General features: G+C 49.3%; 1 protein-coding gene across 1 annotated transcript in view; it reads right to left on the reverse strand.

The window, feature by feature from the left end:
* LOC135561970 (amyloid beta precursor protein binding family B member 2-like) overlaps window positions 1-26,050 on the reverse strand; it is a 117,829-nt gene that overhangs the window by 54,157 nt on the left and 37,622 nt on the right. The window contains exons 7-10 of the mRNA XM_065004500.1: window positions 5,473-5,535; window positions 4,623-4,702; window positions 4,365-4,416; window positions 1,138-1,284 (exon numbers count right to left, since the gene is read on the reverse strand). Of these exons, the coding sequence (XP_064860572.1) occupies window positions 1,138-1,284; window positions 4,365-4,416; window positions 4,623-4,702; window positions 5,473-5,535 (342 nt within the window). The remainder of the gene's footprint in view (window positions 1-1,137; window positions 1,285-4,364; window positions 4,417-4,622; window positions 4,703-5,472; window positions 5,536-26,050) is intronic.

Here is a 26,050-nt window from a genome sequence, read left to right on the forward strand (position 1 = left end):
CACATCTCTCCCTCTCTTATCCTCTCTTATATCCTCCTCTTTCTTCCTTCCATCCTTATCTCCTCCTCTTTCTTCCTTCCATCCTTTTCTCCTCCTCCTTATCTCCTCCTCTTCCCTTATCTCCTCCTCTTTCTTCCTTCCATCCTTATCTCCTCCTCTTTCTTCCTTATCTCCTCCTCTTTCTTCCTTCCATCCTTATCTCCTCCTCTTTCTTCCTTATCTCCTCCTCTTTCTTCCTTCCATCCTTATCTCCTCCTCTTTCTTCCTTATCTCCTCCTTCTTCCATCCTATCTCCTCCTCTTCCTTCCATCCTTATCTCCTCCTTTTCTTCCTCCATCCTCCATCCTTATCTCCTCCTCTTTCTTCCTTCCATCCTTATCTCCTCCTCTTTCTTCCTTATCTCCTCCTCTTTCTTCCTTCCATCCTTATCTCCTCCTCTTTCTTCCTCCATCCTTATCTCCTCCTCTTTCTTCCTTCCATCCTTATCTCCTCCTCTTTCTTCCTCCATCCTTATCTCCTCCTCTTTCTTCCTCCATCCTTATCTCCTCCTCTTTCTTCCTTCCATCCTTATCTCCTCCTTCCATCTTTCCTCTTCTTCCTCCATCCTTATCTCCTCCTCTTTCTTCCTTCCATCCTTATCTCCTCCTCTTTCTTCCTCCATCCTTATCTCCTCCTCTTTCTTCCTTCCATCCTTATCTCCTCCTCTTTCTTCCTCCATCCTTATCTCCTCCTCTTTCTTCCTTCCATCCTTATCTCCTCCTCTTTCTTCCTTATCTCCTCCTCTTTCTTCCTCCATCCTTATCTCCTCCTCTTTCTTCCTCCATCCTTATCTCCTCCTCTTTCTTCCTCCATCCTTATCTCCTCCTCTTTCTTCCTCCATCCTTATCTCCTCCTCTTTCTTCCTCCATCCTTATCTCCTCCTCTTTCTTCCTTCCATCCTTATCTCCTCCTCTTTTTTCCTTCCATCCTTATCTCCTCCTCTTTCTTCCTTCCATCCTTATCTCCTCCTCTTTCTTCCTTCCATCCTTATCTCCTCCTCTTTCTTCCTTCCATCCTTATCTCCTCCTCTTTCTTCCTTCCATCCTTATCTCCTGCTCACTCACTCACTCACTCACTCACTCACTCTCTCTCTCTCACCTCTCCCCAGATGCCGACCGTATCTCTGATGTTGCTCTTGCAGTAGGATAGCTGTCGGATACAGTTGTTAACGGCAACGCTACTCTTCCCTGGCGACAGGTCCTCTTCTGCCATCTCTACCCAACCCAGAGACTGCACCGCAAAACACTACACACACACACACACACACACACACACACACACACAGACGCAGGTTACACATACACACACAATTATTAGATTGTATGGTAAGGTGGAAGGATGGAAGGATGGAGGGATGGAAGGGTGGAGGGATGGAGGGATGGAGGGATGGAAGGGTGGAGGGATGGAGGGATGGAGGGATGGAAGGATGGAAGGATGGGGGGATGGAGGGATGGAAGGATGGAGGGATGGAGGGATGGAAGGATGGAAGGATGGAAGGATGGAGGGATGAGGGATGGAAGGGTGGAGGGATGGAGGGATGGAAGGATGGAAAGGTGGAAGGATGGAAGGATGGAAGGGTGGAGGGATGGAAGGATGAGGGATGGAAGGATGAGGGATGGAAGGATGAGGGATGGAAGGGTGGAGGGATGGAAGGATGAGGGATGAAAGGATGAGGGATGGAAGGATGGAGGGATGGAAGGGTGGAGGGATGGAGGGATGGAGGGATGGAAGGGTGGAGGGATGGAGGGATGGAAGGATGGAAGGATGGGGGGATGGAGGGATGGAAGGATGGAGGGATGGAGGGATGGAAGGGTGGAGGGATGGAAGGGTGGAAGGATGGAAGGATGGAAGGGTGGAGGGATGGAAGGATGAGGGATGGAAGGATGAGGGATGGAAGGGTGGAGGGATGGAAGGATGAGGGATGAAAGGATGAGGGATGGAAGGATGGAGGGATGGAAGGGATGGAAGGATGGAGGGATGAGGGATGGAAGGGTGGAGGATGATGGAGGGATGGAGGGATGGAGGGGATGGAAGGATGGAGGGATGGAGGGATGGAGGGATGGAGGGATGAGGTATGGAAGGGTGGAGGGATGGAGGGATGGAGGGATGAGGTATGGAAGGATGGAAGGATGGAGGGATGAGGGATGGAAGGATGGAGGGATGGAGGGATGGAGGGATGGAGGAATGATGGAGGGATGGAAGGATGGAAGGGTGGAGGGATGGAAGGGTGGAGGGATGGAAGGATGGAGGGATGGAGGGATGGAGGGATGGAAGGATGGAGGATGGAGGGATGGAAGGATGGAGGGATGGAGGGATGGAGGGATGGAAGGATGGAAGGATGGAGGGATGGAGGGATGGAAGGATGGAGGGGATGGAGGGATGGAAGGGGAGGAAGGATGGAAGGATGGAAGGGATGGAGGGATGGAGGGATGGAAGGATGGAGGGATGGAATGGATGGAAGGATGGAGGGATGGAGGGATGGAGGGATGGAAGGGTGGAAGGATGGAGGGATGGAGGGATGGAAGGATGGAAGGATGGAGGGATGGAAGGGTGGAAGGATGGAAGGATGGAGGGATGGAAGGATGGAAGGATGGAAGGATGGAAGGATGGATGGAGGGATGGAAGGATGGAGGAGATGGAGGGATGGAGGGATGGAGGGATGGAAGGATGGAAGGATGGAAGGATGGATGGGATGGAGGATGGAAGGATGGAAGGATGGAAGGATGGAGGGATGGAAGGATGGAAGGATGGAAGGATGGAGGGATGGAAGGATGGAGGAGGGATGGAAGGGGATGGAGGGGATGGAGGGGTGGAAGGATGGAGGGGATGGAATGGAGGGATGGAGGATGGAGGGATGAGGGATGGAAGGATGGAGAAGGATGGAGGGGATGGAGGGATGGGGAGGGATGGAGGGATGGAGGGATGGAGGGAGGGATGGAGGGATGGGGAGGAAGGATGGAGGGATGGAGGGATGGAGGGATGGAGGGATGGAGGGATGGAGGAGGGATGGAAGGATGGAGGATGGAGGGATGGAGGGATGGGGATGGAGGGATGGAAGGATGGGATGGAGATGGAAGGATGGAAGGATGGAGGGATGGAATGGGGATGGAAGGATGGAGGGATGGAGGGATGGAGGATGGAAGGATGGAGGATGGGATGGAGGGATGGAAGGGATGGGGATGGAGGATGGAGGATGGATGGAGGGATGAGGGATGAAGGATGGAGGGATGGAGGGATGAGGATGGGATGGAGGGGATGGAGGGATGATGGGGATGGAGGGATGGAGGGATGGAGGGATGGATGGAGGGGGATGGAGGGATGGATGGAGGGATGGATGGAGGGATGGAGGATGGAGGATGAGGGATGGAGGGATGGAGGGATGGAGGGATGAGGATGGAAGGATGGGGGATGGAGGGATGGAGGGATGGGGATGATGGAAGGGTGGAGGGATGGAAGGATGGAAGGATGGAGGGATGGAGGGGATGGGGAAGGGTGGAGGGATGGAAGGGGAGGGATGGAGGGATGGAAGGATGGAGGGATGGAGGGATGGAGGGATGGAAGGGTGGAGGGATGGAAGGGTGGAGGATGAGGGATGGAAGGATGGAGGGATGAGGGATGGAAGGATGGAGGGATGGAAGGGTGGAGGGATGGAGGGATGGAAGGATGGAAGGATGGAAGGGTGGAGGGATGGAAGGATGGAGGGATGGAAGGATGGAGGGATGGAGGGATGGAAGGATGGAGGGATGGAGGGATGGAAGGATGGAAGGATGGAGGGATGGAGGGATGGAAGGATGGAGGGATGAGGGATGGAGGGATGGAGGGATGGAAGGATGGAGGGATGGAAGGGTGGAGGGATGGAGGGGTGATTCTAATGGAAGAGGTAGACAGACTGAACTCTACATAACCTTTGACTGAACACACCAAGAGAGGAGGGAGAGAAGGAGGGGGAGGGAGAGAAGGAGGGGGAGAGGGAGGCTCATTCTCAGTAGTCTATTCATCAACTATTAATTTGACCTCACAGACTGACAAGAAAGAGAGAAACAGACAGAGAGAGAGAGACAGACAGACAGACAGACAGACAGACAGACAGACAGACAGACAGACAGACAGACAGACAGACAGACAGACAGACAGACAGACAGGGAGAGAGAGACCTATAGATCATAGCAGCAGTACAGTTCTCAGTCTGTCCACAGAGGGGCAGTGTTGTACAGCTCTCAGACAGCCCACACTGACAACCCTCTCTCTCTCTCTCTCTCCACACACAGCATCACAACAACAGGGATACACACACAGACAGAGGACACACGTGGTGGGCCTCTCACCTTGGCCTCAGGGTCACTGTTAGACTCCTCCTCTTCCAGTGGGAGAGGGATCCTGGGGGGGGGGGGCAGAAGAATAAGAACCTGTGACTGTGTGGCTCGCAGTTTCCTCCTGCCTTTGGGTACGCAACAATATCACCTTTTATAGAGGTCTGTCTGTCTGTCTATCTGTCTGTCTGTCTGTCTGTCTGTCTGTCTGTCTGTCTGTCTGTGTCTGTCTGTCTGTCTGTCTGTCTGTCTGTCTGTGTGTGTGTGTGTTACCGTAGCGATGCATATCTGAGCGTAGCTCCCTCAAACTCCTTCAAGCTGGGGTCAGGGTTCACCGTGGCCGCCTGCAGGTCCTGGTGCACAGATATGACATCATGCTCACTCATTACATCATCAGACAGAGACAGACAGCCAGCCAACTAGCCAGACAGACAGATAGACATATAGAACCCTAAACCCAGACAGATAGAAACCTGAACTCAGACAGATAGAACCCTGAACCCAGACAGATAGAACCCTGAACCCAGACAGATAGAACCCTGAACCCAGACAGATAGAACCCTGAACCCAGACAGATAGAACCCTGAACTCAGACAGATATAACCCTGAACCCAGACAGATAGAACCCTGAACTCAGACAGATAGAACCCTGAACTCAAACAGATAGAACCCTGAACCCAGACAGATAGAACCCTGAACCCAGACAGATAGAACCCTGAACCCAGAGAGATAGAACCCTGAACCCAGACAGATATAACCCTGAACCCAGACAGATAGAACCCTGAACCCAGAGAGATAGAACCCTGAACCCAGACATATAGAACCCTGAACCCAGACAGAGAGAACCCTGAACCCAGACAGATAGAACCCTGAACCCAGACAGATAGAACCCTGAACCCAGACAGAGAGAACCCTGAACCCAGACAGATAGAACCCTGAACTCAGACAGATAGAACCCTGAACTCAAACAGATAGAACCCTGAACCCAGACAGATAGAACCCTGAACCCAGACAGATAGAACCCTGAACCCAGAGAGATAGAACCCTGAACCCAGACAGATAGAACCCTGAACAGACAGATAGAACCCTGAACCCAGACAGAGTCTAGAGGAGAGATACTTACCTTCCAAACCTCACTATCAATCTTTCCCCCACTCACAGCTCCAACATCACCCCACAGCTGCTTCTACACACACACACACACACACACACACACACACACACACACACACACACACAAACACACAAACACACACACACACAGTGGTGGAGGGGGGTGAGGGATGAGAAAAGAGAGAGAAAGGACTGTTTGTTAAGTCTACTGGTTCTGGGTTTAGTAGTGGGGGGGTTATTGGTCACTACACACCTAGACAAGGTCTACTGGTTCTGGGTTTAGTAGTGGGGGGTTATTGGTCACTACAAGGTCTACTGGTTCTGGGTTTAGTAGTGGGGTTATTGGTCACTACACTAGACAAGGTCTACTGGTTCTGGGTTTAGTAGTGGGGGTTATTGGTCACACCTAGACAAGGTCTACTGGTTCTGGGTTTAGTAGTGGGGGTTATTGGTCACTACACACCTAGACAAGGTCTACTGGTTCTGGGTTTAGTAGTGGGGGGTTATTGGTCACTACACACCTAGACAAGGTCTACTGGTTCTGGGTTTAGTAGTGGGGGGTTATTGGTCACTACACACCTAGACAAGGTCTACTGGTTCTGGGTTTAGTAGTGGGGGGTTATTGGTCACTACACACCTAGACAAGGTCTACTGGTTCTGGGTTTAGTAGTGGGGGGTTATTGGTCACTACACACCTAGACAAGGTCTACTGGTTCTGGGTTTAGTAGTGGGGGTTATTGGTCACACACACCTAGACAAGGTCTACTGGTTCTGGGTTTAGTAGTGGGGGTTATTGGTCACACCTAGACAAGGTCTACTGGTTCTGGGTTTAGAGTGGGGGTTATTGGTCACTACACACCTAGACAAGGTCTACTGGTTCTGGGTTTAGTAGTGGGGGTTATTGGTCACTACACACCTAGACAAGGTCTACTGGTTCTGGGTTTAGTAGTGGGGGGTTATTGGTCACACCACCTAGACAAGGTCTACTGGTTCTGGGTTTAGTAGTGGGGGGTTATTGGTCACACCTAGACAAGGTCTACTGGTTCTGGGTTTAGTAGTGGGGGGGTTATTGGTCACTACACACCTAGACAAGGTCTACTGGTTCTGGGTTTAGTAGTGGGGGGTTATTGGTCACTACACACCTAGACAAGGTCTACTGGTTCTGGGTTTAGTAGTGGGGGGTTATTGGTCACTACACACCTAGACAAGGTCTACTGGTTCTGGGTTTAGTAGTGGGGGGTTATTGGTCACACCTAGACAAGGTCTACTGGTTCTGGGTTTAGTAGTGGGGGGTTATTGGTCACTACACACCTAGACAAGGTCTACTGGTTCTGGGTTTAGTAGTGGGGGGTTATTGGTCACTACACACCTAGACAAGGTCTACTGGTTCTGGGTTTAGTAGTGGGGGGTTTATTGGTCACTACACACCTAGACAAGGTCTACTGGTTCTGGGTTTAGTAGTGGGGGGTTATTGGTCACACCTAGACAAGGTCTACTGGTTCTGGGTTTAGTAGTGGGGGGTTATTGGTCACTACACACCTAGACAAGGTCTACTGGTTCTGGGTTTAGTAGTGGGGGTTATTGGTCACACACACCTAGACAAGGTCTACTGGTTCTGGGTTTAGTAGTGGGGGGTTATTGGTCACTACACACCTAGACAAGGTCTACTGGTTCTGGGTTTAGTAGTGGGGGGTTATTGGTCACACCTAGACAAGGTCTACTGGTTCTGGGTTTAGTAGTGGGGGGTTATTGGTCACTACACACCTAGACAAGGTCTACTGGTTCTGGGTTTAGTAGTGGGGGTTATTGGTCACACCTAGACAAGGTCTACTGGTTCTGGGTTTAGTAGTGGGGGTTATTGGTCACTACACACCTAGACAAGGTCTACTGGTTCTGGGTTTAGTAGTGGGGGGTTATTGGTCACACCACCTAGACAAGGTCTACTGGTTCTGGGTTTAGTAGTGGGGGGTTATTGGTCACTACACCTAGACAAGGTCTACTGGTTCTGGGTTTAGTAGTGGGGGTTATTGGTCACTACACACCTAGACAAGGTCTACTGGTTCTGGGTTTAGTAGTGGGGGTTATTGGTCACTACACACCTAGACAAGGTCTACTGGTTCTGGGTTTAGTAGTGGGGGTTATTGGTCACTACACACCTAGACAAGGTCTACTGGTTCTGGGTTTAGTAGTGGGGGGTTATTGGTCACTACACACCTAGACAAGGTCTACTGGTTCTGGGTTTAGTAGTGGGGGTGGTCACTGGTCACACCTAGACAAGGTCTACTGGTTCTGGGTTTAGTAGTGGGGGGTTATTGGTCACACACACCTAGACAAGGTCTACTGGTTCTGGGTTTAGTAGTGGGGGGTTATTGGTCACTACACACCTAGACAAGGTCTACTGGTTCTGGGTTTAGTAGTGGGGGGTTATTGGTCACTACACACCTAGACAAGGTCTACTGGTTCTGGGTTTAGTAGTGGGGGTTATTGGTCACTACACACCTAGACAAGGTCTACTGGTTCTGGGTTTAGTAGTGGGGGGTTATTGGTCACACCACCTAGACAAGGTCTACTGGTTCTGGGTTTAGTAGTGGGGGTTATTGGTCACTACACACCTAGACAAGGTCTACTGGTTCTGGGTTTAGTAGTGGGGGGGGTTATTGGTCACTACACACCTAGACAAGGTCTACTGGTTCTGGGTTTAGTAGTGGGGGGTTATTGGTCACTGGTTCTGGGTTTAGTAGTGGGGGGTTATTGGTCACACCTAGACAAGGTCTACTGGTTCTGGGTTTAGTAGTGGGGGGTTATTGGTCACTACACACCTAGACAAGGTCTACTGGTTCTGGGTTTAGTAGTGGGGGTTATTGGTCACTACACACCTAGACAAGGTCTACTGGTTCTGGGTTTAGTAGTGGGGGGTTATTGGTCACTACACACCTAGACAAGGTCTACTGGTTCTGGGTTTAGTAGTGGGGGGTTATTGGTCACTGGTTCTGGGTTTAGTAGTGGGGGGGTTATTGGTCACCCTAGACAAGGTCTACTGGTTCTGGGTTTAGTAGTGGGGGGTTATTGGTCACTACACACCTAGACAAGGTCTACTGGTTCTGGGTTTAGTAGTGGGGGTTATTGGTCACTACACACCTAGACAAGGTCTACTGGTTCTGGGTTTAGTAGTGGGGGGTTATTGGTCACTACACACCTAGACAAGGTCTACTGGTTCTGGGTTTAGTAGTGGGGGGTTATTGGTCACTACACACCTAGACAAGGTCTACTGGTTCTGGGTTTAGTAGTGGGGGTTATTGGTCACTACACACCTAGACAAGGTCTACTGGTTCTGGGTTTAGTAGTGGGGGGTTATTGGTCACTACACACCTAGACAAGGTCTACTGGTTCTGGGTTTAGTAGTGGGGGGTTATTGGTCACACCTAGACAAGGTCTACTGGTTCTGGGTTTAGTAGTGGAGGGGGTTATTGGTCACTACACACCTAGACAAGGTCTACTGGTTCTGGGTTTAGTAGTGGGGGGTTATTGGTCACTACACACCTAGACAAGGTCTACTGGTTCTGGGTTTAGTAGTGGGGGGGTTATTGGTCACTACACACCTAGACAAGGTCTACTGGTTCTGGGTTTAGTAGTGGGGGGTTATTGGCCACTACACACCTAGACAAGGTCTACTGGTTCTGGGTTTAGTAGTGGGGGGGTTATTGGTCACACACCCTAGACAAGGTCTACTGGTTCTGGGTTTAGTAGTGGGGGGTTATTGGTCACTACACACCTAGACAAGGTCTACTGGTTCTGGGTTTAGTAGTGGGGGTTATTGGTTAGACAAGGTCTACTGGTTCTGGGTTTACTACACACCTAGACAAGGTCTACTGGTTCTGGGTTTAGTAGTGGGGGGTTATTGGTCACACCTAGACAAGGTCTACTGGTTCTGGGTTCAGTAGTGTGGGGGTTATTGGTCACTACACACCTAGACAAGGTCTACTGGTTCTGGGTTTAGTAGTGGGGGTTATTGGTCACTACACACCTAGACAAGGTCTACTGGTTCTGGGTTTAGTAGTGGGGGGTTATTGGTCACTACACACCTAGACAAGGTCTACTGGTTCTGGGTTTAGTAGTGGGGGGTTATTGGTCACTACACACCTAGACAAGGTCTACTGGTTCTGGGTTTAGTAGTGGGGGGTTATTGGTCACTACACACCTAGACAAGGTCTACTGGTTCTGGGTTTAGTAGTGGGGGGTTATTGGTCACTACACACCTAGACAAGGTCTACTGGTTCTGGGTTTAGTAGTGGGGGGTTATTGGTCACTACACACCTAGACAAGGTCTACTGGTTCTGGGTTTAGTAGTGGGGGGTTATTGGTCACTACACACCTAGACAAGGTCTACTGGTTCTGGGTTTAGTAGTGGGGGGTTATTGGTCACTACACACCTAGACAAGGTCTACTGGTTCTGGGTTTAGTAGTGGGGGGTTATTGGTCACTACACACCTAGACAAGGTCTACTGGTTCTGGGTTTAGTAGTGGGGGGTTATTGGTCACTACACACCTAGACAAGGTCTACTGGTTCTGGGTTTAGTAGTGGGGGTTATTGGTCACTACACACCTAGACAAGGTCTACTGGTTCTGGGTTTAGTAGTGGGGGTTATTGGTCACTACACACCTAGACAAGGTCTACTGGTTCTGGGTTTAGTAGTGGGGGTTATTGGTCACTACACACCTAGACAAGGTCTACTGGTTCTGTAGTCTGGGTTTAGTAGTGGGGGTTATTGGTCACTACACACCTAGACAAGGTCTACTGGTTCTGGGTTTAGTAGTGGGGGGTTATTGGTCACTACACACCTAGACAAGGTCTACTGGTTCTGGGTTTAGTAGTGGGGGGTTATTGGTCACTACACACCTAGACAAGGTCTACTGGTTCTGGGTTTAGTAGTGGGGGTTATTGGTCACTACACACCTAGACAAGGTCTACTGGTTCTGGGTTTAGTAGTGGGGGTTATTGGTCACACCTAGACAAGGTCTACTGGTTCTGGGTTTAGTAGTGGGGGGTTATTGGTCACTACACACCTAGACAAGGTCTACTGGTTCTGGGTTTAGTAGTGGGGGGTTATTGGTCACTACACACCTAGACAAGGTCTACTGGTTCTGGGTTTAGTAGTGGGGGGTTATTGGTCACTACACACCTAGACAAGGTCTACTGGTTCTGGGTTTAGTAGTGGGGGTTATTGGTCACTACACACCTAGACAAGGTCTACTGGTTCTGGGTTTAGTAGTGGGGGTTATTGGTCACACCTAGACAAGGTCTACTGGTTCTGGGTTTAGTAGTGGGGGGTTATTGGTCACTACACACCTAGACAAGGTCTACTGGTTCTGGGTTTAGTAGGGGGTTATAGACAAGGTCTACTGGTTCTGGGTTTAGTAGTGGTCACACCTACAAGGTCTACTGGTTCTGGGTTTAGACACAAGGTCTACTGGTTCTGGGTTTAGTAGTGGGGGTTATTGGTCACTACACACCTAGACAAGGTCTACTGGTTCTGGGTTTAGTAGTGGGGGGTTATTGGTCACTACACACCCTAGACAAGGTCTACTGGTTCTGGGTTTAGTAGTGGGGGGTTATTGGTCACTACACACCTAGACAAGGTCTACTGGTTCTGGGTTTAGTAGTGGGGGGTTATTGGTCACTACACACCTAGACAAGGTCTACTGGTTCTGGGTTTAGTAGTGGGGGTTATTGGTCACTACACACCTAGACAAGGTCTACTGGTTCTGGGTTTAGTAGTGGGGGGTTATTGGTCACTACACACCTAGACAAGGTCTACTGGTTCTGGGTTTAGTAGTGGGGGTTATTGGTCACTACACACCTAGACAAGGTCTACTGGTTCTGGGTTTAGTAGTGGGGGTTATTGGTCACACACCTACACTACTAGACAAGGTCTACTGGTTCTGGGTTTAGTAGTGGGGGTTATTGGTCACTACACACCTAGACAAGGTCTACTGGTTCTGGGTTTAGTAGTGGGGGGTTATTGGTCACTACACACCTAGACAAGGTCTACTGGTTCTGGGTTTAGTAGTGGGGGTTATTGGTCACTACACACCTAGACAAGGTCTACTGGTTCTGGGTTTAGTAGTGGGGGGTTGGTCACTACACACCTAGACAAGTCACTGGTTCTGGGTTTACACACCTAGACAAGGTCTACTGGTTCTGGGTTTAGTAGTGGGGGTTATTGGTCACTACACACCTAGACAAGGTCTACTGGTTCTGGGTTTAGTAGTGGGGGGTTATTGGTCACTACACACCTAGACAAGGTCTACTGGTTCTGGGTTTAGTAGTGGGGGTTATTGGTCACACCTAGACAAGGTCTACTGGTTCTGGGTTTAGTAGTGGGGGGTTATTGGTCACTACACACCTAGACAAGGTCTACTGGTTCTGGGTTTAGTAGTGGGGGGTTATTGGTCACACCTAGACAAGGTCTACTGGTTCTGGGTTTAGTAGTGGGGGGTTATTGGTCACTACACACCTAGACAAGGTCTACTGGTTCTGGGTTTAGTAGTGGGGGTTATTGGTCACACCCTAGACAAGGTCTACTGGTTCTGGGTTTAGTAGTGGGGGGTTATTGGTCACTACACACCTAGACAAGGTCTACTGGTTCTGGGTTTAGTAGTGGGGGGTTATTGGTCACTACACACCTAGACAAGGTCTACTGGTTCTGGGTTTAGTAGTGGGGGGTTATTGGTCACTACACACCTAGACAAGGTCTACTGGTTCTGGGTTTAGTAGTGGGGGTTATTGGTCACTACACACCTAGACAAGGTCTACTGGTTCTGGGTTTAGTAGTGGGGGGTTATTGGTCACTACACACCTAGACAAGGTCTACTGGTTCTGGGTTTAGTAGTGGGGGGTTATTGGTCACACCTAGACAAGGTCTACTGGTTCTGGGTTTAGTAGTGGGGGGTTATTGGTCACTACACACCTAGACAAGGTCTACTGGTTCTGGGTTTAGTAGTGGGGGTTATTGGTCACTACACACCTAGACAAGGTCTACTGGTTCTGGGTTTAGTAGTGGGGGTTATTGGTCACTACACACCTAGACAAGGTCTACTGGTTCTGGGTTTAGTAGTGGGGGGTTATTGGTTCTCACTACACACCTAGACAAGGTCACTGGTTCTGGGTTTACACACCTAGACAAGGTCTACTGGTTCTGGGTTTAGTAGTGGGGGGTTATTGGTCACTACACACCTAGACAAGGTCTACTGGTTCTGGGTTTAGTAGTGGGGGTTATTGGTCACACCTAGACAAGGTCTACTGGTTCTGGGTTTAGTAGTGGGGGTTATTGGTCACTACACACCTAGACAAGGTCTACTGGTTCTGGGTTTAGTAGTGGGGGTTATTGGTCACTACACACCTAGACAAGGTCTACTGGTTCTGGGTTTAGTAGTGGGGGGTTATTGGTCACACCTAGACAAGGTCTACTGGTTCTGGGTTTAGTAGTGGGGGGTTATTGGTCACTACACACCTAGACAAGGTCTACTGGTTCTGGGTTTAGTAGTGGGGGGTTATTGGTCACACCTAGACAAGGTCTACTGGTTCTGGGTTTAGACACTACACACCTAGACAAGGTCTACTGGTTCTGGGTTTAGTAGTGGGGGTTATTGGTCACTACACACCTAGACAAGGTCTACTGGTTCTGGGTTTAGTAGTGGGGGGTTATTGGTCACTACACACCTAGACAAGGTCTACTGGTTCTGGGTTTAGTAGTGGGGGGTTATTGGTCACTACACACCTAGACAAGGTCTACTGGTTCTGGGTTTAGTAGTGGGGGTTATTGGTCACACCTAGACAAGGTCTACTGGTTCTGGGTTTAGTAGTGGGGGTTATTGGTCACTACACACCTAGACAAGGTCTACTGGTTCTGGGTTTAGTAGTGGGGGGTTATTGGTCACTACACACCTAGACAAGGTCTACTGGTTCTGGGTTTAGTAGTGGGGGGTTATTGGTCACACCTAGACAAGGTCTACTGGTTCTGGGTTTAGTAGTGGGGGTTATTGGTCACTACACACCTAGACAAGGTCTACTGGTTCTGGGTTTAGTAGTGGGGGGTTATTGGTCACTACACACCTAGACAAGGTCTACTGGTTCTGGGTTTAGTAGTGGGGGGTTATTGGTCACTACACACCTAGACAAGGTCTACTGGTTCTGGGTTTAGTAGTGGGGGGTTATTGGTCACTACACACCTAGACAAGGTCTACTGGTTCTGGGTTTAGTAGTGGGGGGTTATTGGTCACTACACACCTAGACAAGGTCTACTGGTTCTGGGTTTAGTAGTGGGGGGTTATTGGTCACTACACACCTAGACAAGGTCTACTGGTTCTGGGTTTAGTAGTGGGGGGTTATTGGTCACTACACACCTAGACAAGGTCTACACACCTAGACAAGGTCTACTGGTTCTGGGTTTAGTAGTGGGGGGTTATTGGTCACTACACACCTAGACAAGGTCTACTGGTTCTGGGTTTAGTAGTGGGGGGTTATTGGTCACTACACACCTAGACAAGGTCTACTGGTTCTGGGTTTAGTAGTGGGGGTTATTGGTCACACCTAGACAAGGTCTACTGGTTCTGGGTTTAGTAGTGGGGGGTTATTGGTCACTACACACCTAGACAAGGTCTACTGGTTCTGGGTTTAGTAGTGGGGGGTTATTGGTCACTACACACTAGACAAGGTCTACTGGTTCTGGGTTTAGTAGTGGGGGGTTATTGGTCACTACACACCTAGACAAGGTCTACTGGTTCTGGGTTTAGTAGTGGGGGTTATTGGTCACTACACACCTAGACAAGGTCTACTGGTTCTGGGTTTAGTAGTGGGGGGTTATTGGTCACTACACACCTAGACAAGGTCTACTGGTTCTGGGTTTAGTAGTGGGGGGTTATTGGTCACACACCTAGACAAGGTCTACTGGTTCTGGGTTTAGTAGTGGGGGTTATTGGTCACTACACACCTAGACAAGGTCTACTGGTTCTGGGTTTAGTAGTGGGGGGTTATTGGTCACACCTAGACAAGGTCTACTGGTTCTGGGTTTAGTAGTGGGGGGTTATTGGTCACTACACACCTAGACAAGGTCTACTGGTTCTGGGTTTAGTAGTGGGGGGTTATTGGTCACACACCTAGACAAGGTCTACTGGTTCTGGGTTTAAGGTCTACTGGTTCTGGGTTTAGTAGTGGGGGGTTATTGGTCACTACACACCTAGACAAGGTCTACTGGTTCTGGGTTTAGTAGTGGGGGTTATTGGTCACACACTAGACAAGGTCTACTGGTTCTGGGTTTAGTAGTGGGGGGTTATTGGTCACTACACACCTAGACAAGGTCTACTGGTTCTGGGTTTAGTAGTGGGGGGTTATTGGTCACTACACACCTAGACAAGGTCTACTGGTTCTGGGTTTAGTAGTGGGGGGTTATTGGTCACTACACACCTAGACAAGGTCTACTGGTTCTGGGTTTAGTAGTGGGGGGTTATTGGTCACTACACACCTAGACAAGGTCTACTGGTTCTGGGTTTAGTAGTGGGGGGTTATTGGTCACTACACACCTAGACAAGGTCTACTGGTTCTGGGTTTAGTAGTGGGGGGTTATTGGTCACTACACACCTACAAGGTCTACTGGTTCTGGGTTTAGACAACACACCTAGGGTCTACTGGTTCTGGGTTTAGTAGTGGGGGGTTATTGGTCACTACACACCTAGACAAGGTCTACTGGTTCTGGGTTTAGTAGTGGGGGTTATTGGTCACTACACACCTAGACAAGGTCTACTGGTTCTGGGTTTAGTAGTGGGGGGTTATTGGTCACTACACACCTAGACAAGGTCTACTGGTTCTGGGTTTAGTAGTGGGGGTTATTGGTCACACCTAGACAAGGTCTACTGGTTCTGGGTTTAGTAGTGGGGGGTTATTGGTCACTACACACCTAGACAAGGTCTACTGGTTCTGGGTTTAGTAGTGGGGGTTATTGGTCACACACCTAGACAAGGTCTACTGGTTCTGGGTTTAGTAGTGGGGGGTTATTGGTCACTACACACCTAGACAAGGTCTACTGGTTCTGGGTTTAGTAGTGGGGGTTATTGGTCACTACACACCTAGACAAGGTCTACTGGTTCTGGGTTTAGTAGTGGGGGGTTATTGGTCACACCTAGACAAGGTCTACTGGTTCTGGGTTTAGTAGTGGGGGGGTTATTGGTCACTACACACCTAGACAAGGTCTACTGGTTCTGGGTTTAGTAGTGGGGGGTTATTGGTCACACCTAGACAAGGTCTACTGGTTCTGGGTTTAGTAGTGGGGGGGTTATTGGTCACTACACACCTAGACAAGGTCTACTGGTTCTGGGTTTAGTAGTGGGGGTTATTGGTCACACACCTAGACAAGGTCTACTGGTTCTGGGTTTAGTAGTGGGGGGTTATTGGTCACTACACACCTAGACAAGGTCTACTGGTTCTGGGTTTAGTAGTGGGGGGTTATTGGTCACTACACACCTAGACAAGGTCTACTGGTTCTGGGTTTAGTAGTGGGGGGTTATTGGTCACACCTAGACAAGGTCTACTGGTTCTGGGTTTAGTAGTGGGGGGTTATTGGTCACTACACACCTAGACAAGGTCTACTGGTTCTGGGTTTAGTAGTGGGGGGTTATTGGTCACTACACACCTAGACAAGGTCTACTGGTTCTGGGTTTAGTAGTGGGGGGTTATTGGTCACTACACACCTAGACAAGGTCTACTGGTTCTGGGTTTAGTAGTGGGGGGTTATTGGTCACTACACACCTAGACAAGGTCTACTGGTTCTGGGTTTAGTAGTGGGGTGGGGGGTTATTGGTCACTACACACCTAGACAAGGTCTACTGGTTCTGGGTTTAGTAGTGGGGGTTATTGGTCACTACACACCTAGACAAGGTCTACTGGTTCTGGGTTTAGTAGTGGGGGGTTATTGGTCACTACACACCTAGACAAGGTCTACTGGTTCTGGGTTTAGTAGTGGGGGGTTATTGGTCACTACACACCTAGACAAGGTCTACTGGTTCTGGGTTTAGTAGTGGGGGGTTATTGGTCACTACACACCTAGACAAGGTCTACTGGTTCTGGGTTTAGTAGTGGGGGGTTATTGGTCACTACACACCTAGACAAGGTCTACTGGTTCTGGGTTTAGTAGTGGGGGTTATTGGTCACTACACACCTAGACAAGGTCTACTGGTTCTGGGTTTAGTAGTGGGGGGTTATTGGTCACTACACACCTAGACAAGGTCTACTGGTTCTGGGTTTAGTAGTGGGGGGTTATTGGTCACTACACACCTAGACAAGGTCTACTGGTTCTGGGTTTAGTAGGTTCTGGGGGTTATTGGTCACTACACACCTAGACAAGGTCTACTGGTTCTGGGTTTAGTAGTGGGGGGTTATTGGTCACTACACACCTAGACAAGGTCTACTGGTTCTGGGTTTAGTAGTGGGGGGTTATTGGTCACTACACACCTAGACAAGGTCTACTGGTTCTGGGTTTAGTAGTGGGGGGTTATTGGTCACTACACACCTAGACAAGGTCTACTGGTTCTGGGTTTAGTAGTGGGGGTTATTGGTCACTACACACCTAGACAAGGTCTACTGGTTCTGGGTTTAGTAGTGGGGGGTTATTGGTCACTACACACCTAGACAAGGTCTACTGGTTCTGGGTTTAGTAGTGGGGGGTTATTGGTCACTACACACCTAGACAAGGTCTACTGGTTCTGGGTTTAGTAGTGGGGGGTTATTGGTCACTACACACCTAGACAAGGTCTACTGGTTCTGGGTTTAGTAGTGGGGGGTTATTGGTCACTACACACCTAGACAAGGTCTACTGGTTCTGGGTTTAGTAGTGGGGGTTATTGGTCACTACACCTAGACAAGGTCTACTGGTTCTGGGTTTAGTAGTGGGGGTTATTGGTCACTACACACTACTAGACAAGGTCTACTGGTTCTGGGTTTAGTAGTGGGGGGTTATTGGTCACTACACACCTAGACAAGGTCTACTGGTTCTGGGTTTAGTAGTGGGGGGTTATTGGTCACTACACACCTAGACAAGGTCTACTGGTTCTGGGTTTAGTAGTGGGGGTTATTGGTCACTACACACCTAGACAAGGTCTACTGGTTCTGGGTTTAGTAGTGGGGGGTTATTGGTCACTACACACCTAGACAAGGTCTACTGGTTCTGGGTTTAGTAGTGGGGGTTATTGGTCACTACACCTAGACAAGGTCTACTGGTTCTGGGTTTAGTAGTGGGGGTTATTGGTCACTACACACCTAGACAAGGTCTACTGGTTCTGGGTTTAGTAGTGGGGGGTTATTGGTCACTACACACCTAGACAAGGTCTACTGGTTCTGGGTTTAGTAGTGGGGGGTTATTGGTCACTACACACCTAGACAAGGTCTACTGGTTCTGGGTTTAGTTTATTGTCACTGGGGACAAGGTCTACTGGTTCTGGGTTTAGTAGTGGGGGGTTATTGGTCACACCTAGACAAGGTCTACTGGTTCTGGGTTTAGTAGTGGGGGGTTATTGGTCACTACACACCTAGACAAGGTCTACTGGTTCTGGGTTTAGTAGTGGGGGTTATTGGTCACACCTAGACAAGGTCTACTGGTTCTGGGTTTAGTAGTGGGGGGTTATTGGTCACTACACACCTAGACAAGGTCTACTGGTTCTGGGTTTAGTAGTGGGGGGTTATTGGTCACTACACACCTAGACAAGGTCTACTGGTTCTGGGTTTAGTAGTGGGGGGTTATTGGTCACTACACACCTAGACAAGGTCTACTGGTTCTGGGTTTAGTAGTGGGGGGTTATTGGTCACTACACACCTAGACAAGGTCTACTGGTTCTGGGTTTAGTAGTGGGGGGTTATTGGTTATTGGTCACTACACACCTAGACAAGGTCTACTGGTTCTGGGTTTAGTAGTGGGGGGGTTATTGGTCACTACACACCTAGACAAGGTCTACTGGTTCTGGGTTTAGTAGTGGGGGGTTATTGGTCACTACACACCTAGACAAGGTCTACTGGTTCTGGGTTTAGTAGTGGGGGGTTATTGGTCACTACACACCTAGACAAGGTCTACTGGTTCTGGGTTTAGTAGTGGGGGTTATTGGTCACTACACACCTAGACAAGGTCTACTGGTTCTGGGTTTAGTAGTGGGGGGGTTATTGGTCACACCTAGACAAGGTCTACTGGTTCTGGGTTTAGTAGTGGGGGGTTATTGGTCACTACACACCTAGACAAGGTCTACTGGTTCTGGGTTTAGTAGTGGGGGGTTATTGGTCACTACACACCTAGACAAGGTCTACTGGTTCTGGGTTTAGTAGTGGGGGTTATTGGTCACTACACACCTAGACAAGGTCTACTGGTTCTGGGTTTAGTAGTGGGGGGGGGGTTATTGGTCACTACACACCTAGACAAGGTCTACTGGTTCTGGGTTTAGTAGTGGGGGGTTATTGGTCACTACACCCTAGACAAGGTCTACTGGTTCTGGGTTTAGTAGTGGGGGGTTTTGGTCACTACACACCTAGACAAGGTCTACTGGTTCTGGGTTTAGTAGTGGGGGGTTATTGGTCACTACACACCTAGACAAGGTCTACTGGTTCTGGGTTTAGTAGTGGGGGGTTATTGGTCACTACACACCCTAGACAAGGTCTACTGGTTCTGGGTTTAGTAGTGGGGGGTTATTGGTCACTACACACCTAGACAAGGTCTACTGGTTCTGGGTTTAGTAGTGGGGGGTTATTGGTCACTACACACCTAGACAAGGTCTACTGGTTCTGGGTTTAGTAGTGGGGGGTTATTGGTCACTACACACCTAGACAAGGTCTACTGGTTCTGGGTTTAGTAGTGGGGGTTATTGGTCACTACACACCTAGACAAGGTCTACTGGTTCTGGGTTTAGTAGTGGGGGGTTATTGGTCACTACACACCTAGACAAGGTCTACTGGTTCTGGGTTTAGTAGTGGGGGGTTATTGGTCACTACACACCTAGACAAGGTCTACTGGTTCTGGGTTTAGTAGTGGGGGGTTATTGGTCACTACACACCTAGACAAGGTCTACTGGTTCTGGGTTTAGTAGTGGGGGTATTGGTCACTACACACCTAGACAAGGTCTACTGGTTCTGGGTTTAGTAGTGGGGGGTTATTGGTCACTACACACCTAGACAAGGTCTACTGGTTCTGGTTCTGGGGGGTTTAGTAGACAAGGTCTACTGGTTCTGGGTTTAGTTTATTGGTCACTACCTAGACAAGGTCTACTGGTTCTGGGTTTAGTAGTGGGGGTTATTGGTCACACCTAGACAAGGTCTACTGGTTCTGGGTTTAGTAGTGGGGGGTTATTGGTCACTACACACCTAGACAAGGTCTACTGGTTCTGGGTTTAGTAGTGGGGGGTTATTGGTCACTACACACCTAGACAAGGTCTACTGGTTCTGGGTTTAGTAGTGGGGGGTTATTGGTCACTACACACCTAGACAAGGTCTACTGGTTCTGGGTTTAGTAGTGGGGGGTTATTGGTCACACACTAGACAAGGTCTACTGGTTCTGGGTTTAGTAGTGGGGGTTATTGGTCACTACACACCTAGACAAGGTCTACTGGTTCTGGGTTTAGTAGTGGGGGGTTATTGGTCACTACACACCTAGACAAGGTCTACTGGTTCTGGGTTTAGTAGTGGGGGTTATTGGTCACTACACACCTAGACAAGGTCTACTGGTTCTGGGTTTAGTAGTGGGGGGTTATTGGTCACTACACACCTAGACAAGGTCTACTGGTTCTGGGTTTAGTAGTGGGGGGTTATTGGTCACACCTAGACAAGGTCTACTGGTTCTGGGTTTAGTAGTGGGGGGTTATTGGTCACACACACCTAGACAAGGTCTACTGGTTCTGGGTTTAGTAGTGGGGGGTTATTGGTCACTACACACCTAGACAAGGTCTACTGGTTCTGGGTTTAGTAGTGGGGGTTATTGGTCACTACACACCTAGACAAGGTCTACTGGTTCTGGGTTTAGTAGTGGGGGTTATTGGTCACTACACACCTAGACAAGGTCTACTGGTTCTGGGTTTAGTAGTGGGGGGTTATTGGTCACTACACACCTAGACAAGGTCTACTGGTTCTGGGTTTAGTAGTGGGGGTTATTGGTCACTACACACCTAGACAAGGTCTACTGGTTCTGGGTTTAGTAGTGGGGGGTTATTGGTCACACCTACACACTGGTTCTAGACAAGGTCTACTGGTTCTGGGTTTAGTAGTGGGGGTTATTGGTCACACCTAGACAAGGTCTACTGGTTCTGGGTTTAGTAGTGGGGGTTATTGGTCACACACACTAGACAAGGTCTACTGGTTCTGGGTTTAGTAGTGGGGGTTATTGGTCACTACACACCTAGACAAGGTCTACTGGTTCTGGGTTTAGTAGTGGGGGGTTATTGGTCACTACACACCTAGACAAGGTCTACTGGTTCTGGGTTTAGTAGTGGGGGTTATTGGTCACTACACTACTGGTTCTAGACAAGGTCTACTGGTTCTGGGTTTAGTAGTGGGGGGTTATTGGTCACACCTAGACAAGGTCTACTGGTTCTGGGTTTAGTAGTGGGGGGTTATTGGTCACTACACACCTAGACAAGGTCTACTGGTTCTGGGTTTAGTAGTGGGGGGTTATTGGTCACTACACACCTAGACAAGGTCTACTGGTTCTGGGTTTAGTAGTGGGGGTTATTGGTCACTACACACCTAGACAAGGTCTACTGGTTCTGGGTTTAGTAGTGGGGGGTTATTGGTCACACCTAGACAAGGTCTACTGGTTCTGGGTTTAGTAGTGGGGGTTATTGGTCACACCTAGACAAGGTCTACTGGTTCTGGGTTTAGTAGTGGGGGTTATTGGTCACACCTAGACAAGGTCTACTGGTTCTGGGTTTAGTAGTGGGGGGTTATTGGTCACTACACACTAGACAAGGTCTACTGGTTCTGGGTTTAGTAGTGGGGGGTTATTGGTCACTACACACCTAGACAAGGTCTACTGGTTCTGGGTTTAGTAGTGGGGGGTTATTGGTCACACACTAGACAAGGTCTACTGGTTCTGGGTTTAGTAGTGGGGGTTATTGGTCACACCTAGACAAGGTCTACTGGTCACTAGTGGGGGTTATTGGTCACTACACACACTAGACAAGGTCTACTGGTTCTGGGTTTAGTAGTGGGGGGGTTATTGGTCACACCTAGACAAGGTCTACTGGTTCTGGGTTTAGTAGTGGGGGTTATTGGTCACACCTAGACAAGGTCTACTGGTTCTGGGTTTAGTAGTGGGGGGTTATTGGTCCTAGACAAGGTCTACTGGTTCTGGGTTTAGTAGTGGGGGGTTATTGGTCACTACACACCTAGACAAGGTCTACTGGTTCTGGGTTTAGTAGTGGGGGGGGTTATTGGTCACTACACACCTAGACAAGGTCTACTGGTTCTGGGTTTAGTAGTGGGGGGGTTATTGGTCACACCTAGACAAGGTCTACTGGTTCTGGGTTTAGTAGTGGGGGGGTTATTGGTCACTACACACCTAGACAAGGTCTACTGGTTCTGGGTTTAGTAGTGGGGGGTTATTGGTCACTACACACCTAGACAAGGTCTACTGGTTCTGGGTTTAGTAGTGGGGGTTATTGGTCACTACACACCTAGACAAGGTCTACTGGTTCTGGGTTTAGTAGTGGGGGGTTATTGGTCACACCTAGACAAGGTCTACTGGTTCTGGGTTTAGTAGTGGGGGGTTATTGGTCACTACACACCTAGACAAGGTCTACTGGTTCTGGGTTTAGTAGTGGGGGTTATTGGTCACTACACACCTAGACAAGGTCTACTGGTTCTGGGTTTAGTAGTTAGACAAGTGGGGGTTTAGTAGTTATTGGTCACTACACACCTAGACAAGGTCTACTGGTTCTGGGTTTAGTAGTGGGGGGTTATTGGTCACACACCTAGACAAGGTCTACTGGTTCTAGAGTAGTGGGGGGTTATTGGTCAACCTAGGGTCTACTGGTTCTGGGTTTAGTAGTGGGGGGTTATTGGTCACACCTAGACAAGGTCTACTGGTTCTGGGTTTAGTAGTGGGGGGTTATTGGTCACACCTAGACAAGGTCTACTGGTTCTGGGTTTAGTAGTGGGGGGTTATTGGTCACACCTAGACAAGGTCTACTGGTTCTGGGTTTAGTAGTGGGGGGTTATTGGTCACACCTAGACAAGGTCTACTGGTTCTGGGTTTAGTAGTGGGGGGTTATTGGTCACTACACACCTAGACAAGGTCTACTGGTTCTGGGTTTAGTAGTGGGGGGTTATTGGTCACTACACACCTAGACAAGGTCTACTGGTTCTGGGTTTAGTAGTGGGGGTTATTGGTCACACCTTCTACTGGTTCTGGGTTTACACACACCTAGACAAGGTCTACTGGTTCTGGGTTTAGTAGTGGGGGGTTATTGGTCACACTGGTTCTGGGTTTAGACAAGGTCTACTGGTTCTGGGTTTAGTAGTGGGGGGTTATTGGTCACTACACACCTAGACAAGGTCTACTGGTTCTGGGTTTAGTAGTGGGGGGTTATTGGTCACTACACACCTAGACAAGGTCTACTGGTTCTGGGTTTAGTAGTGGGGGGTTATTGGTCACTACACACCTAGACAAGGTCTACTGGTTCTGGGTTTAGTAGTGGGGGGTTATTGGTCACACCTAGACAAGGTCTACTGGTTCTGGGTTTAGTAGTGGGGGGTTATTGGTCACTACACACCTAGACAAGGTCTACTGGTTCTGGGTTTAGTAGTGGGGGGTTATTGGTCACTACACACCTAGACAAGGTCTACTGGTTCTGGGTTTAGTAGTGGGGGTTATTGGTCACTACACACCTAGACAAGGTCTACTGGTTCTGGGTTTAGTAGTGGGGGGGTTATTGGTCACTACACACCTAGACAAGGTCTACTGGTTCTGGGTTTAGTAGTGGGGGGGGTTATTGGTCACTACACACCTAGACAAGGTCTACTGGTTCTGGGTTTAGTAGTGGGGTGGTTATTGGTCACACCTAGACAAGGTCTACTGGTTCTGGGTTTAGTAGTGGGGGGTTATTGGTCACACCTAGACAAGGTCTACTGGTTCTGGGTTTAGTAGTGGGGGGGGTTATTGGTCACACCTAGACAAGGTCTACTGGTTCTGGGTTTAGTAGTGGGGGGGTTATTGGTCACTACACACCTAGACAAGGTCTACTGGTTCTGGGTTTAGTAGTGGGGGGTTATTGGTCACACCTAGACAAGGTCTACTGGTTCTGGGTTTAGTAGTGGGGGGTTTATTGGTCACACCTAGACAAGGTCTACTGGTTCTGGGTTTAGTAGTGGGGGGTTATTGGTCACTACACACCTAGACAAGGTCTACTGGTTCTGGGTTTAGTAGTGGGGGTTATTGGTCACTACACACCTAGACAAGGTCTACTGGTTCTGGGTTTAGTAGTGGGGGGGTTATTGGTCACTACACACCTAGACAAGGTCTACTGGTTCTGGGTTTAGTAGTGGGGGGGTTATTGGTCACTACACACCTAGACAAGGTCTACTGGTTCTGGGTTTAGTAGTGGGGGGGGTTATTGGTCACTACACACCTAGACAAGGTCTACTGGTTCTGGGTTTAGTAGTGGGGGGGTTATTGGTCACTATACACCTAGACATGGTCTACTGGTTCTGGGTTTAGTAGTGGGGGGGTTATGAAGGGATAGAGGTCACATGGTCAGGAAGGGATAGAGGTCACATGGTCAGGAAGGGATAGAGGTCACATGGTCAGGAAGGGACAGAGATCACATGGTCAGGAAGGGACAGAGATCACATGGTCAGGAAGGGACAGAGATCACATGGTCAGGAAGGGATAGAGGTCACATGGTCAGGAAGGGACAGAGATCACATGGTCAGGAAGGGATAGAGATCACATGGTCAGGAAGGGATAGAGGTCACATGGTCAGGAAGGGATAGAGATCACATGGTCAGGAAGGGATAGAGATCACATGGTCAGGAAGGGATAGAGATCACATGGTCAGGAAGGGATATAGGTCACATGGTCAGGAAGGGATAGAGATCACATGGTCAGGAAGGGATAGAGCTCACATGGTCAGGAAGGGATAGAGATCACATGGTCAGGAAGGGATAGAGGTCACATGGTCAGGAAGGGATAGAGATCACATGGTCAAGAAGGGATAGAGATCCCATGGTCAGGAAGGGACAGAGGTCACATGGTCAGGAAGGGATAGAGATCACATGGTCAGGAAGGGATAGAGGTCACATGGTCAGGAAGGGATAGAGATCACATGGCCAGGAAGGGATAGAGGGAACATGGTCAGGAAGGGATAGAGGTCACATGGTCAGGAAGGGATAGAGATCACATGGTCAGGAAGGGATAGAGGTCACATGGTCAGGAAGGGACAGAGGGAACATGACAACATTAGTCTAGGTCACATGGTCAGGAAGGGATAGAGATCACATGGTCAGGAAGGGATAGAGATCACATGGTCAGGAAGGGATAGAGATCACATGGTCAGGAAGGGATAGAGGTCACATGGTCAGGAAGGGACAGAGGGAACATGGTCAGGAAGGGATAGAGATCACATGGTCAGGAAGGGATAGAGATCACATGGTCAGGAAGGGATAGAGGTCACATGGTCAGGAAGGGATAGAGATCACATGGTCAGGAAGGGATAGAGATCACATGGTCAGGAAGGGATAGAGATCACATGGTCAGGAAGGGATATAGGTCACATGGTCAGGAAGGGATAGAGATCACATGGTCAGGAAGGGATAGAGCTCACATGGTCAGGAAGGGATAGAGATCACATGGTCAGGAAGGGATAGAGGTCACATGGTCAGGAAGGGATAGAGATCACATGGTCAAGAAGGGATAGAGATCCCATGGTCAGGAAGGGACAGAGGGAACATGATCAGGAAGGGATAGAGATCACATGGTCAGGAAGGGATAGAGGTCACATGGTCAGGAAGGGACAGAGGGAACATGACAACAGTAGTCTAGGTCACATGGTCAGGAAGGGATAGAGGTCACATGGTCAGGAAGGGACAGAGGGAACATGGTCAGGAAGGGATAGAGATCACATGGTCAGGAAGGGATAGAGATCACATGGTCAGGAAGGGATAGAGATCACATGGTCAGGAAGGGATAGAGATCACATGGTCAGGAAGGGACAGAGGGAACATGACAACATTAGTCTAGGTCACATGGTCAGGAAGGGATAGAGGTCACATGGCCAGGAAGGGATAGAGGGAACATGACAACAGTAGTCTAGGTCACATGGTCAGGAAGGGATAGAGGTCACATGGCCAGGAAGGGATAGAGGTCACATGGTCAGGAAGGGATAGAGATCACATGGTCAGGAAGGGATAGAGATCACATGGTCAGGAAGGGATAGAGGTCACATGGTCAGGAAGGGATAGAGATCACATGGTCAGGAAGGGATAGAGGTCACATGGTCAGGAAGGGATAGAGATCACATGGTCAGGAAGGGATAGAGATCACATGGTCAGGAAGGGATAGAGATCACATGGT

This window comes from Oncorhynchus nerka, linkage group LG18, assembly GCF_034236695.1.
Source record: "Oncorhynchus nerka isolate Pitt River linkage group LG18, Oner_Uvic_2.0, whole genome shotgun sequence".
NCBI lineage: Eukaryota > Metazoa > Chordata > Actinopteri > Salmoniformes > Salmonidae > Oncorhynchus > Oncorhynchus nerka.